This window comes from Rhea pennata, chromosome 14 (assembly GCF_028389875.1).
Source record: "Rhea pennata isolate bPtePen1 chromosome 14, bPtePen1.pri, whole genome shotgun sequence".
Lineage (NCBI taxonomy): Eukaryota > Metazoa > Chordata > Aves > Rheiformes > Rheidae > Rhea > Rhea pennata.
Window position 1 is genome coordinate 16,070,029 of NC_084676.1, and position 15,749 is coordinate 16,085,777.

The 15,749-nt window shown below is 40.6% G+C and overlaps 1 protein-coding gene across 4 annotated transcripts in view; it reads left to right on the plus strand.

The window, feature by feature from the left end:
- Positions 1-15,511, plus strand: part of RNF130 (ring finger protein 130) — a 54,292-nt gene extending 38,781 nt beyond the window's left edge. The window contains exons 7-9 of one of the 4 annotated variants that reach the window (XM_062587374.1): positions 981-1,185; positions 3,221-3,314; positions 6,128-6,314. In XM_062587374.1, coding sequence (XP_062443358.1) covers positions 981-1,185; positions 3,221-3,314; positions 6,128-6,143 — 315 coding nt within the window. In that variant the 3' untranslated portion in view covers positions 6,144-6,314. Of the gene's footprint in view, positions 1-980; positions 1,186-3,049; positions 3,199-3,220; positions 3,315-6,127; positions 6,315-12,393 lie in introns of those variants that run through there. The other 3 variants (XM_062587375.1, XM_062587376.1, XM_062587373.1) reach the window with 3 other exon arrangements.
- The last annotated feature ends 238 nt before the right edge of the window (positions 15,512-15,749 follow it).

Here is a 15,749-nt window from a genome sequence, read left to right on the forward strand (position 1 = left end):
TGGTTCTAATATATTCCTATTAATAACATTTTCTTACCTATTGGAAGTCTCCTATGTTCTCTATACTTTCCCCCTTCTCAACTTCTTTTAAGCTTTCTTCATTAAATTTCCGTTCTAAGCCTCTTGTTGTGGTCTTCTCTAGATGCTCTCAGATCTGTTTATACAGTAAATGTTGAGCCCAAAGCTGCATGGAGCACATTAGCCAAGGGCAGCTAGCTTTCCTCAGTTGTGCTTAGAGCAGCTCATGGCTTGGGGGGTGTCTCTCAGGACTGCTTTTGGTGGCAAGTTCACAAGGGGATAGGGGAGAAGGGTCTCAGAGATGATTATTCTGTTTTTCCCTGTATGAGGAGAAACCTTTGGGAATGGTCACGATGCTCTTCCTGAGAGAAGGAAGTAAGGGAGAAAGAGGAGAGCATTTGAACGTATTAGTGGGAATTGGAGAGTTTTGCACTGACTAAAGCAGCTTTTGAGTTAAGCACAATGAACGAATAATCAGCTTTCCGTTCCTGGCTGTGTCAATTTAAAAGTTGCATTAAAAAAAAAAAAAAAAAAGCATATGCATTGTGGATATTTCTGCGATTAATAAAATACCTGAAATTTTAGAGGGGGAAACAGTAGAAGTTGGTGCATGTTATGCAAGACCTGTTTACTGTGAAAGTACAGCTCAAAGAGAGGAAACTTCATCATTGCTCACAGTAGTAAATGATACGGGCATGCGTAGGCTATCATACAAGCATATTTGAATCCCTTTCCTGAATCTTAGTCGTATTTCTTGCTTCTTCCTTCAGTGTTTCGCAGTGAAGTTAACTTGACTGAAGGGACAACTTTGTGATTGCCAAATCACATGTATTTCTCTCCTTTATGATCTGAGGAGAGTCTCAGCAGCTGAACAAAATGTGCATGTATGATTTTACTCAATTTATAGGTTTTCGACATGTAAAATGTTCACCATTGTAATGTGAAATCACTTGGGTTTTCAGCCAAACGTGCCATGTACAGATAATGTAGCCTTTGACATGGAAAGGCTCACCAGGGGCCAGCCAGCTAACAGACGATCAGCACTTGGTGATTTTGCCAATGACAGCTCTCTCAGCCTGGAGCCCCTGCGCACGTCTGGGATGTCACAGCTTCCACAGGATGGAGAACTGACTCCAAGGTCAGGAGAGATCAACATTGCGGTGACAAGTAAGTTTTCTTTGGCTTCCATTACAGTTCTCTGTTTTTTCTGGTACGTGGCACTTGCTTTGCTATGGTTCTGTGCTGGAGGGCAGTGGTAGAAGATTTCCTTGCAGAGACAAAGGTGACCTCAGTGTCTCTGTAAGAAGCATACACTCCGTTTTGAAACCGATAACTCTAGGTACGACAGTGCCAGCAGTTCCATTATTAATGGTACATCCATTTAGATCTGTGTATAAAGAACACTGGATGAACTAAAAAAACAACAAAATAAACCTCCTGAATTTGATAACCAGTATGAGAAGCCAAAACCATTACTCTTTCAGAATACTTTACGTGCAGTGACTTATGCATACATAAATATTTTAGCCAGTTACTATTTCTGCAAGCATTTCTCCCCTGAGATTGTTACTACTGGAATTCTGATGTCTCTCAGCAGGTATTTTTCTCTTACAAAACTTGTGAATTGAAGTATCTGACGTACCAACGTTTCTGAGTATTGTCCAAGTGTTTTATGACATCAGAAAGTTGTTCCTGTACTGTTTGCAAGCTCTTACCCAAAAAAACAACACGGAGAATTTCCACTGCATAGATTTTTACCTGATGATTTTTAATGTATAAGAAATCCTATAGCAAATATAGTATGTGTGGAATTGCATCATATTTCTAAATGCTGTAGACTCTCAATTTGATGTATGAATGGTTTCTCTGGCTGAATTATAAAAATAGAATCCATTAAGCTTAACAGTTTATTTTTCTCTTTGTATTTTCCTTATGTGTGTCTGTAATCTAAATTTGAATTTGGTGTCACTGTCACCAATACATGTATACAAAGCAGTGTTATTGATGCAGTCCATTACAGTGTATTTCTTTAGACACTACAACAAAATAAATGTAAAAAAAACCCCACCCCACATTGTTTCTTATGAAACACATAGTCCATATCCATAAGTGTCCTGGTCTGAGGTGGGAAAAATCCAAACACAAAACCAATAAGTCACTGTCCTGCAATGTTCAACATCTGTTTTTCCTGTATTCATTTCTCTTAAACAGAGAACAAATCTGTTGGTGTACTGCTTGCTTTATCATTGGTGGCAGGGAAAACTCAGTAGTTTCAGCTGGACTTTATAACCACCTGGTTTTACAGAAGATTCTTTTACTGCGTGTTCCCAATTGTAGTTCTTCTCTTGCACAGATGGGATGACAGGGTAAAACAAGAAATATCAGCAACAGTTCATTCTGACAATGTTTATAAAATAAAGCTGTAGAAAAGGCTGTTCAAATGTTTAGATTTTTATGGATGACACATGCATTCTTTGATGCATGTGATTTAAATCAAGAGCCATATACAGCAAAAGTGTGTGTGTATTCCAGTCTATTACTATGTGCCAAATTGATCCTGAGGGGAGAGAATAACACTTAGAATAGTAAATGTTCTTTAATAGCATTAGTTATGTTTTTTTTTTAAGTGTCTGTATTTATACACTAACACTGAAATGATTTTTTCATGTTGTATTTTTGTCTATTAAATGGAAAACTTTAATTATGCTTTGCTGTTGAATAAGTCATCGTATTTTTTGTTTTGAAATAACACTGTAGCATTTGTTCAGGGGGTTGAGGGCAAAGACAAATGAAAATATGTTGGATGTACTTACGTGAAGAGACACATCTCAGCAAACCTAAACCAACCATGACAACCTTCTTTCTGAGTTGGGGGTGGACAGAGTTTTCATGACGTTTTCCCTTGTTTCTGCATTTCACTTTACACTGTTAAGTAGTCTGTCTTTATCAGCTAACCTTTGGGCTCAGCCAGGAAATACTGTTGTGCCATGCTTTTTTTTTCCCACATCTCTCTCCGCTTCTTCTTTGCTAGCCTTCTCCAGTCAGTAACTCTGTGGCTAACCTCCTTCTGCTTCACTTCCTGGTGCCAGTCATGGCTTAGAAACCTCTTGCCTCCCGCCAGTGGTGTTTGAGGGGAAAATTGGCATCGCTTTGACATAAGCCTTCTCCCACGAGTGATTTCCTCCCTTTCCTTTGTCAACAGAAGAATGGTTTATTATTGCCAGTTTTGGCCTCCTCAGTGCCCTCACACTCTGCTACATGATCATCAAAGCCACAGCTAGCTTGAATGCTAATGAGTAAGTAAATATTGAAATGTTTCTGTGTATTTCTGGGGTGTGTGGCACAGACATCGTTGAGAAGAAATACTGAGCAAATGGAAGGAAAAAAATGCAGTTTTTCTGCTTTTCTCAAGTGCAAGTCTCACCATTAACAATAGGCTCCAGGGTAACATCTGAACTCCCTCTTAAATTATATTTAGCTGGATTGTCTGAGGAAATCTTCCTGCAAAGTGGAGAAATGAAAGGAGGAAGAGTGACAATATTGATATTCATTACTGATCAGTGATCTAGGTGGAAGCAGATTTATGCCATTAATCCTCCTAAAATTCAGTTGGTAGAATGAGAAGTTATTACTGCTGCCTTTGACAGTTGCGCACCTCAGTTTCTCAGTCAAGCTTCATATTAAGGGGGGGGGAAGAAAAAAATTTCAAACAAAAAAATAATAATCTTTTACTGTAGGAGGGGGATAGAGACAAAGAATGCACTGCTGTTTCTTGTCTCTCAAGTGGATATAGCAGACTAGTCTCCTGACCTTTCACTTTGGTATGCTTAAGAATTGCAGTTAAGAGTGCTTAAACATCTCTACTTTCTTAATTTTGATGGACTCTTTCCCTCCCTTGCCTCCCTGCGGACAAGCTGGACAGTAAATGACTCCAGCACATGCCTTTCAGTCTTTTTTATAGTTATGTGTATGGGCAAGTATAAATCTGTTTTGCAGATGGATTAAGTAGATACATCCAGTTGTTTTCAGATTAGGTGTACAGAACATCTGGGATAATTATACATTTTTAATCCTATTTTATTTATGTGGGGAGGGGAAGTACCAACATTGTTCTCTCTCTGAACATCTTGACACAGCTTGACACATTAACTGTGCTGATCTCTTACCAGAAGTGGGGTGAGATTCAAAGGCAGTCTCTCCTGTGCAGCTTGAAAATGTTGCAGTTTGATAAACATACTTTAACATTTTTGTGTTATTTATATAAGGGAAAGAAGCAATTTTCTTTTTTTGTTGCTGTTTTTTTTGTTCTCTGGAAAGTATAAGGTCTCCTTTACAAGATGGAAACACATTAATAGTCTTCAGGGTAAAAGTATAGACAGTCTCCAGGTAATCTCCTTCAGGAAGGAGATGATAAGTTCTTAAATGCTTTGGTCATCCTGAACCTTTGATTATCATTAACCAGTGAATCTTCCTTTCCTCTTCTTGCCAGATGATAGTTCCAGAAGGACATAATGAAGAAAAGTTTTAAAATTTCAAATAACCCAACTGAGTCTTTCTTTTTTTTTTAATCTTGCAACTAGTTATCAACAACATGATAGCCATAGCTGAACACAGTTAATTTGCCACTGAAAAGTAACCTGGGAAAGCATGGAGCAAGGCGGGGTGTGAGCACGTGAAACAGGAATACCGGCATTTCCACATCATTAGGAAGAAGACGAAGTTGTAGTCCATGTAGTATCATCCAGTTTGGGTGCACAGAGCAGTTGTATTTCTGCTCTTTCCCTGGCAGCTCTCCTTTTTCTAGTCTTGCTGTTGCTCAGTTGGCTCTGGCTCTATTTTTCCCGAAAGGGCAAGCTGCTTCACTTTGGTAGAGATGTAGGGCCTTCAGAGAAGTGTTTTCAGAGTGATGTTCCTTTGGTACAAACGAAGGACATACTGATTTAATGGAGTTACTTTCACCAGTGATAGGACTTGAGCTCTTGAGTGTATGCAAATGTAAACGTTGAGGCAGACTGAAGAAGATTATCAATGGCAGAAACCTGAGCTGTCAAAAATTTGCTTCTTTAGGTAACTGAGGTACCTAGCTGTAGCTAACTTTCATGGCTTTTCAACTGAATCCACTGGAAGCTAAGCAGCCTCCACAACTGCTACTGAGTTAGACTACTCAGCTTAAAATGTGTGTGCGCCTGCCACTAATTCTCGGATTTGTTGTTTCACTGACACCATATGTTCCAAAATGCGAGACAAGAAGCATTTTCTGTGCCAATTATCATGCCAAATACATGGCTTCTCTCTCCTCCTGTGACTTCCATTAGGTATCATTATAGCATACCTGCTTTTTATGCTGTCCTCCTTCATATAAAAAGCAATGCCGACGTACACTACTTTTGCTACAGTAATGTTTCAAAAGGAAGCTGAGTTTTCTTCCCCCCCCACCCCCATATCAGAAGACAATAGTAGCAAGAATGAGACCATGTAGTGTAGTGGTACAAGGGAAAGGTGCCAAATATTCTACAATAAAACTGTAAGAACAGGTACTGATTCTCTTTTTTTTTTCCTCCCGTGTCCTTTCCATAGCTTAAGCAGTAGTTGTGCAGTTGTACTTAAACATGTACAAAAATATTTTTAAACAGTTCCTGATAAAACTAAGCATTGTCTAAGGGATAAGAAAACAAGGCTTTCTCTTGGTCTCATAATATCGAGGACTCAGCAGTCAGAACTGTTCTGTCATCACAGCTACTCTACTACCGAGTGATTTAAGTATTGATTTAAAAACATTTAAAAAAAAAGAATTTTACTTTGTTTTTTAGGGAATGGCCACAAATGACTGCATAACTGTATTTTAAAGTCCAAAAAGCCCAGATACTGAGTAGCACCACTTAGAGAAATTTTTCATCAGCAGATGGATTTTCCTCAAAAAAGTCCCCAACCTCTGGCAGTCTCATCTGTTTTACTCACCCTGTCAGAATGATGTAAGGAGTATAGACCGCTTTTACTGCTCTAGCCCTGTATAATTAGTCATTTCTAACTAACTTTTTTACAGGATTTTTATTTGAATATCAACAGTATTAACTTTATAAATATTTTGTCCATTTTTTCTGCCCCACAGAGCAGAATGGTATTGAAGAAACACTTTCCGGACGATTGCCTTGGAGAGAGACACCTATTTTTATGCATCATTTATCGATCATGCAGCACAAGCGTTACTTAATACATCCTATTTTTTCATAAAATTTGCTGATGCCAAAGCTTTGTATTAAGGAAAAAGTGAAGAAATAAAAACTTTAATTATGAAATGTTATTCTGTGAGAATTTTATTTTTATGGACTTTCTGTGTTAGTTTTTAAATCTGCCAGTTTTTCAGGTTTTACAAGATGTTTTATTTCTTTTGCATGATTACATCTTTGCAGATCTATATTCTCTTGCTTTCATTTTGGAACACATAAAAGCTAAAAAGTGGAAATCTCATGTAATGCCATTTATGATGCCACCCAGCGCTGTCATGACTAACAAGAGTATTATTAGCAATTGCTCCATACCAGCTTGTTAGGCAAATAGCTGAGCCAAACATTTTCGTATATAATGGGCTTGCTTTGACACTGCCTCGGAATTAATTTACAATAACATTCTCTCCAGTTTTCCTCTTCTAAAACTTTTCTGTTGCACCAGGAGGATTGCAGTATAATTTTTGTCATCAGGTCAGTGATCGCTGAAGGTTTGCAGTACAGTTTTCTTGACATATGGATCGTAAACCTCTTCTGTCTTTCTACCCTTTTCTATCTTTCTACCTATTTTTGTGCTAAAAGTGAAGCTGATATAAACCACTTCTTCCTTTCTAATACCAAGTGAAGAAGGTAGCGTTTCCCCCCACCATCATCTGTGGAGCCTCTTTTCGCATTAGTGATGGGGCTGGTTTTTGTTCATTTTTAGATCATGAAAGATTGATAATGGTCTTTACAGTAATACAGAAAAACCTATGCAAGCATGTCCCTTCTTGCCATGTCTTTTACTATTGAGCAGGCAGGGGAAAAACCTCTCATCTCCCATACTCATTCAGGCTGTTCCACACAAGTTTACTTATGCAAGCAGTGTGTGAGTAATTTCACAACAGTCAGTTAAAACATGTAGATTTGATTCACAGCCAACTGCTACAGTTTGAATTAATGAAATGGGTAGGTGAATCTAACAAATTGATACAGAAAATAATTACAACTAACAGAAGTTAAAATCTGTTCTGAGTTTATTTTTTGTTTTTTGTTGTTCTAGTACCAAGATTTAGACGTCTGGAATGTAATACTTTCAGTTCATTTAATTAAATTAGAACCAATTTTACTGTAGGATTTAAATTTTTTTAATGTAATGGGAAATAGAGAATTTAATTTTATTTTTATGTATAGGCAATTTTGGAATTTAGGAACACAGCCAGAGTCTACATTAAAATAGTTGCTTAATCCTTATCTGTCCAATAGGCTTCAGCTGAGAAAGCAGCTTTTATAATTGGAAATGAAGTATGTGATAGCTCCAGTACGTTTAATAGAATGATTTTTCATTGTGTTCTCGTGAAATTTTGAAGCAAACATGAAGACAATCAATAGAGCAGTAAGCAAATTTTGAAAGCCTGGAAAACCCCACTGGACTTTTTCATGAAGAGAAAAACCTCAAACACACTGTGTTTCAAGGCTGTCTCCTTGTAAAATCTAGTGTTTGTCACTGAGCATTGTTGCCAAAGCGGATGAGCGAGGCTGGAGCGTGGTTTTAGGGTACAGACTATGAAATAAAATGGTTACATGTTTTTCATCCAATTCTCCAAAGGGGTAGGATAATTGGTAAGTTTGGTGCTTGCGTTCTGAAACAAATATCTTTAAGTGGTTTTTAAAGATACTGGGAGGGATATGCAGAAGAAGCCTGAGCAACTTGGTGACCCAGATGTGGAGGGCGCCACAGATGTCTCAATGCAGATTCCTTCTGCTGGACAGCAGTGGAGTGATCTTGGCAGCAAAATGGTTGTCAGGGCTTCTAGTGCATTTTTCTACTTTAAAGAATTTAAATAATCCATGGCCGTCTTTTTTTAAACTGTTGTTTTGTACCTCTAACAATTCTCTGCACAAAGTGTTATTAAAAAGCAACCAGTGTTTGATGGGTTAATCATAGGTCAGGCTAACAATGTAAGTTAATCCTGTTAACAAAATAAATATATTCAAAGATGGACTTTGCACCTTCCCAAGAAAGTCAATAGCTTTTTGACTGTGGATTGAAGCAAAAAGGAAATTCCCAAGTTTTGTTACCTGCCTTGCTTTCAGGTATCAGCACAAAAAATATGAGTGATGTTACTCTTGCGTGCATAGTCACAGCAAAAAGAGGAAAGGAGAACAGCTGGTCCCTTTTTCCAGATGTTGTGAAGATGGCAGGACTGGGGAGATAGACTAGTCTAATACGGTGCAGCTCAGGAAGGAGTAGCAGTGCCTTGCTGAGCAGCTCTCTTTGAGGAAAGGATGCTTTATAAAATAATCCTGCGCTGTTCTTTAACTGAGAAGGTGCAGACAGCAGAGAGAGCTCGTCTGAGCTACAGACTGCTCAGATTGTATTTCCACATTAAGACGTCGTCTTGCTGGAGGGACTGATTAGCAGCTCTGGGTATGTTAAAATGCTTTTGGATAGAAAGGAAATAGTAGTAGGTTATGCACCTACAGAAATGCTTTGTCCTTTTAATTTTTGACCTTTATTTCATGCTCATTTCTGTAGCATCCTGAGATAGGTGTAGGGATAAATTCTAGGTTAGTAGGTTTATTTTCAAATTCAATACAATTTATTTGGAAAGTTCACCATAAGTACATAATGGAAAATAGTGACAGAGAACACTCAAGTATTAATTTTGATTTATTAAAACTGAAGGCAGATTTCCTATTTGTTTTCCATACTTAAGGGATAAGTCTTGCTCTTTTTTGGCAGCTGCAAAATGGGAAGAGCCGATTCATAAGCAGAATTTTGAACTGTGAATGTTTCTGCTCATTCTTAAAATACGTTTATTCAGCAGATTTATAAACCAGACTGATGCCACAGTTTCAAACAAGCGCTAGCGGTTTTCTGCATTAAGAGAAAAAAAATCACACTGGGCAAGGTGCCAGTGGCTCCTTTAAGTGTCTAAGTTAGCCAAGGGTTCTTGCAGAGGAGAACCAGCCTGAGTTCTGCTTTTAAGCTCCACGGTCCTCCGGGCTGATAGCAGACTGGCAATTTTGGCTTTTGGTGTGACCAGAGTGTTCCTGCAGGTTCTCTTCCAGGTCCTGGCTAGATTAGTGTAGCAGGGTTGCTTTGCCCTGCTGACTCTGGATAACGATACCGACCTGGTTATTAGAGCACCTGAAGATCTAGTGATGAAAAGCACTGAATAACAGCTGGATTTTTAGTATCAAGCGGACCGTTGAATCATTGCTTTGGCGTGTGAGTGCACAGGTTGGAATAGTCTGTCGGTCTTGGACTGCCCGTGAGGCTCCCTTCAACTCCTCTGCTCAAGGATGGAGTATTACGTGGAAACAGGTTTCAGTTCACAGAAGATTAGTAATATACTGCTAGTGGGCTTGTCCATGGGAGTTGGTAAAATCTGGCTAAAGATTAAAAAAAAAAAAAAAAAAAAAAAAAAGTTCTGATTTAACAGAGTGAAGTGTTCTTTTTGGTGTCCTTTGTCTAGGAAAGATAGGTAGATTATTTGCGTTCCTTTTAAAAAACATCTTCAGAGTGTTGTCTAGCATGCAGATAATGCCACCAGCAGGAATAATCCGGGAAAAGGCTACTTGATTCAGCTACTTAAAAAAATAAAAAATGAATGATTTGTCCCAGAAGTAGTGTGAAAGCAAAGCAGTCTGTATAAAAACATGCAGCTTCCTTGGAAATAGGTGGTTCAATTTATTTTGTCAAGAAGCAAGAAAGCAAGGAATTTTAGAGCTATTGGATATACAGTGCATGTTTTCAGATTAATTTTAAAAAATTCTTTGTCAGATGACCTGTCTGCCTGTTGATGAAATCTCTCCCTTGAATCTGCTAGAGTGGAAGTTTCCATGCACACAGAGGAAATGACTGCCTAGGCTGTCTACTTCCTAATCCCTTGTTTGATTTTTGTGTAATAAAAACAAATAAAAGCAGCACTGAGCTTTTCAAATCCCTTTTGTTTTGTTTCAGCATTGGTTGTTCAGTGTTTAACATTTCAGCGGCTGGAGAGAAGGGAGATGAAACATTCAACATCCATGGCTTAATTCAACAGCAAGCTGAGACTCAGTCATCACAAATTAAATGATCCTAACCCATAACACTAAGTGCACAAGAATCTTGACATTTGCTTTATCCTTTACAATTCCAGAGTAGGTTCAAATGTGGAGTTTGCGTTTGTTTGAAGGCGGGTTATAATCAGTCTGGAAGTCACAGTTTCAAGTAATAATATTCCAAAAAAATCACTATCTTTTTATTTAAAGCACTACCCAGTTCTGCTAATGTAAAATATGCGAAGTATATTCCAACATAGGCTGTTTCTTCTTTATACCTGCATCTATGCAACAAGCAAAGTGAGCATCTTGCTGCTGTGCAGTGTCACTGCTCGCTTCACTCCTCGTGTTCCAGTTTACTGCAAGATCATAAATAAAATAGTTTAATTTCTGAGAAACCTCCTCCTCCTCAGAGAGCATGGTGGAATGAATTTGTGTTCTAGCTTTTGGCAATAAAGGCAGAGGTTTGGAGGGGATTTAGGAGACTGGCAGTAGATGATATTGCACTGCTTCAGTTTGCTGCTGTCTTTAGCAGGAATTGGGCTTGTCCAGCAGCTGCAGCACCACTCAGGTCTGAAATTAGCTGCACATCAGGGTGGCAGCTGAATTGGTCTTCTCTCATACCTCTCATAAGCTCTTTATTTTAGAACGCTATAGGCTGGACTCAAAACTTGGCAAATAAGGAGGTTTTAAACACGTAAATTCTGCCAAGACTAAAACTGCAATCCCCTAAGCATCTTGCTCTACTGGTGCCTGAAACTGGAGGCACCTCGGTTTATCGAGCGTTGTCTTGATGAACTTGGAAGCATTTCAGTTGCCTGGAATTTGGCTTCTGTGGCTGCCCAGTGTATTGTAATCTAAGCAGCCTTGCTCCCAGCTAATCCCTGCTGGGATCAAGAAACTGAGCAATGAAGTGTTTTGGCTGAGGGCCTTGATCTGATAGACATTTTCAGAGTGAATCCTTTGTACAGCAGCAGGAGTGGGTTCCTCATGAAACACATCTGTGGAATTGAAGAGCCGTAGCAAGGTCAGCTTGAACTCCTTCCAAGGGGAGAAGTGAGCCTCCATTCTTCACTCTTGAAATCATCTCTGGGTTGTTGTTTCAATGATTGGCATCGCTGCCACTGCCCGTGTCAAGAGAGGAGGCTAGATGATCTTTACAATAAAAAGTTGAGATGCCTATTTCTTGAAAATGATTCTGGGAGGATGGAGGTGGTTGAGCTCTGGAGGAGGCTCAGCAGTGCTGATCACCTAATTCTAGGTAACTTCCTTGCTCAGTTGACTTGGGCCTTTCAACCTCATGCTGGATTCCTTATCATTCTCATGCCCGGTGCAGGAAACAGGACCTACCAAAAGGTTCTGGGTTGTCCTGAGGAAGCATGTGCCCGTTTTATAAGTTTCTAAGGCTCTATATCGATAGTAAGTATGAAGTGTGATGCTCCAGCCTGCCTTGGCTTTGTTGAGACTTGACCTATTTTATCTGAAGCAATCATTTGAGGTGGGTTTGTTCATGCATATGTAAAGCACTGCCTTGAACTATCAGAGTAATAAATGAATGGCTGTGAATCCTTGCAGCACCTCTTGAAGGGTGTCTGAAATATTAATTCTACATTACAAAAATAGGAATGAAGTTGAGGTACCTGCAGCACAAGGTAGGCTAAGATCGTGGGATGCCATAACCTTGTGCCCAGGCCTTCAGAGTGACTTGGTGGATAAAGCATATGTGTTTAATCTGATAATTCCTAAAGAAAAAAATGTCTGGCTTAGTCAAGGTCTTTCATGGACGCTGCTTATCACCCTCTGCTGGGTATGTGCAGGTATGTAACAGAAGGAAAGCAGCAGGACTGCAAAAAGAAGCGTCGTCCAGCTCAGTGACTGGTGGTACCAATATAAATGCTTGTTTTCCAGATGCTCCTTCTTCCTGCACAAAGTTGTCTCTTCCCTTAGCTCTCCTTTCCGTCTGTTTATATGTCTGTGGCAGGTTTGCGTTAAAAGAGTGGCTGTTTTTTCTGTGGGTTTGCAGTGACAACATGGGTAAGGGAATGCTGTGCATGCAAGATGCTGTGCTCGGGTCTTATGTTGTTTGCCTTTCACTAAGAAGGCTTTGTTCTCCCTCTCCTAGGCAGTCATTTCTTCCATCGTAATTCTCTGTCTCCCCGAAGCCTGGTCTACGAGAGTGAATTCTCAGCGATGGAGCCTGCTTTGGACATGTATGACGAGAACAAGACCTGAAAGGAATCCGTGTTCCTTCTTGGCCCTTTTTCCGTTTTTTTCATTTATCATTCCTATTGTTGTGTACTCTTTCCATGGATCTCCTTTGTCTGAAGAAGAGCTGCTTTTTCCAGAACACAAACCCGTCTTCTAGATTACAAAGATGAAGACCAGCAGCGGTGGTTTCAGAAGGTGGCGTCTTTGAGCTGACAAGGTGTGCGCAAGCAAGGTTGTCTGATGGAAATTGCTGAGTAACAGCATGGGGAGCTGTGTCAGTCCAGCCGAGGACATGGCGAGATGGAGGAGGCTTTCCGGTGGTCCTAAGAGTTTGGTGTGTGCTGCACGTGCGTCTCTTAAATAGGTGTAGGCTGCTTCCATTTTTAAAAATTGTGCAGGTGTTTGGGCAACGTCAGAAAGGGAGTAAGTTGCAGAGGAGATGGCAGGTGACTGGTAAAAGCACTCCATATCTCTCACTCAATCCATAACCTTACTGTGAAATATCCCCTTTTGAAAGGGACCTTTATAAGCGCATTGAGTTTCCTACAACCCATTTAACCCAGGCAGTAGCAAGCTGGTCAGATGTTAAAGCAGCAGAGAGGACCTGCGTTTGCAGAAAGATTTCAAGGAACTTGAAGCTTCAGATTTTTCTCCATTTCCATTGAAGCAGGTGAGAAATGGCCTACACAGCAAATGCCCCTGATCCTCCATGTGCTCCAGTCGGGTGAGTCTCTTGCTGTAGAGATGCTGCCACCATTCATAGGACCAGCACTTGATCTTCCTTAAAATCATTAGACTTTTTGAAATATGCAGGAGCCTAATTAGCTCTCTTTCTTGCTTTGCTTTTTTGTTTGTTTGTTTTTAAAAAAAGTCCACCAAAATTTTCACAGTGATTTTTTTTAAAAGCCAGCATGTTGGCACTACACAGAGAAGAAAAGAGGTAAGCTTCTTACCCTGTTCTCCCGTTGAGATCTGCAACAGTAAACTAACAGACATATTCCCTAAGCCGTGCCCTTTCCCTCCAACATCAATAATGTGAATGCAGAAAGCAGAAGAATAAAGGAAAGCAGCGACCGCTTTGACACTCAGCAGGAAAAATAAGTTTTTACCGGCGTGTGACAAAAGCGACAGGGCAACGAAGATTGTTTTCAAGCTTTTGCAAGAGCAGCACCGAAATGGAAGTGAGAGGGAGAACCTCTAGAATTTTTTTAAAGAAGTCCACAGTGTTCCTCCGGATCAGCAGACGTGGAAAAGTGAGTGCTTCTGCTCCATCCTTTCCTGCTGGACAATGCATCACTGTTCAATGAACGTTAAGATTTTTCTCCATTGCAGTCGGAGTTACTGTAGATGTAGAAATGCATTTGTGTCCTTGTAATGTGAAACAAAGCTTCAATCTCTATATAGAAATCTTGAGAAATCAGTAAGCCAAAAAAGAAAGGTGAGGCAGACCTTACCATGTTTTAATTTTGATGGCTTTTGCTGCAAGTGGGGGAACTTCCCCTCCTTTTTTTATTGTATAGCAGTTGTCTTGACATATATCCTTAACTGAAGCGTGGTTCAGCTGTGTCTTTAACACAGATGTTTAAGAGGAAAAAAAAAGAAAAAAAAAGACCAACTCTGTAAAAGGAGGAAATGATCCTCTTAGCAAAGCATGCTTTGACTTTTGTTGCTGCGCGTCAGCTTTATTTAATCCGATAATTTGAGAATGGGTGGTGTGATGTTTAGAGAGGCTTCTCTCCTGGTACCAATGTTTATACTTTCCAAATGCCCTTTTTATTGTAATTCAACTAACTCTAGAAACATGCCCAAAACCCATACTTTTCCAGAGCGCAATTTTAATGCCCCAGTTTCTCCTGCTGAGCATTGAGGATGGAAAAATGAAGGTTGGGGAAAGCGTCAGCCTGTTGCCTAAGTCGAAGCAGGTCTGTAGCACCGTTGTTCCTCCTCTTGGAGCCGTGCAGGAGATGGGCAGCTCCAGAGCGCCCGGGCAGAGCTGCTCTCTGAACTGGACTCGGGTCCGTGCAGAGCCGAGATGCAGCCCCGAGCTGACCGAGCAACGCTGCTCTCCGGCACTGCTAAGTGGCTTTTGGGAAGCGACAGCGATCCTCGGAGGCCAGAGGTGCCACGTGCCGGGGTTGCGCTCCGCTGTGCTCGGGGTCCTGAAGACAAGCTAGAAAACTCATGGAAACTTAAAAATATTAGAAAGAACGAAACCCCAAAAGACAAAATAATAGATAACACCATTTATATGTCATGAAATCTCCTTCCTTCCAACCTAACAGCCTGATTTTAAAGCGGAGAGCGGGAGGAAAGTTTGCCTGTGATTTTGAAGGTTGGGGCTTGGCTGAGTAACGTAAAACCGGATTAGTACGTTGAATAAGCGAGCGGAGGGGGGCAGTGAGCCACCAACTGTAGTTGACACACTGGGTTTGGAAAACCTGGCAGCACTGGAAAAATTAAAAGCTCGTTCAAACAGCAGATCCCTGCATGTGTGCCACGTGCTTGCAGGGTGGGACGGCGGCAGCACAGCAGCACGGGCGATGTTGTGCGGCGGTGCTGGTAAGGATGAGCTTCTTTCCTCTTAAGTATTCATCAGCATATAAAAACAAAACAAAACAAAAAGCTTGATGAGCATTGTCGTTCCTGTTCCGCTGCTGTGAGGCTGTGTATGGTCAGTCAACTTCATAGACCTAAAATACCCTGCGATCTACCGAGAGCTGTAAGTGCCAGTAACTTCGGAAATCATTTTTAAGGTTAAAAAAAAAATAAAAAAGCGGTTTTACTAGAAAATGTTAATTTTATGAATTCTACATACAAAAATGCTTTTATCAAAGTGTTTCCCCGTACTGTTGAAACCCCGTCCTTTAACTTCTCTTTCCCCACCCTATTTTATGGAAGTTTTGCATGTTCCTGTAAGACGTTTGTAAAATCAAGGTTTGCTTGTGTTCCTAGAGGATAATCACCAGTAAAAGGAAAAAAAAAAAACAGACTGTAAGTGTGCTTTTTACCTATAACACTAACCCCCTAAGTATTAAATTTGAAGCATGTTAAAATTTGCTCGACGCCGCGCATGGTTATTCCCTGCCTCAGGACACGTGCCGGCGGCCGTCGCTTGCAGGTGCCGTTGCTTCGGCGCCGAGGGCGGCACGGGAAGAGCCGGATAGCGCCGGTGTCCAGGCAAAACAGCGAAAGGAGCGGCGGCGGCGGAAAGCCGGGGCTATAAATCCGAGGAGACGGGAAGCCGCGTCGCGCCGGGGCCGGCGGGGCCTT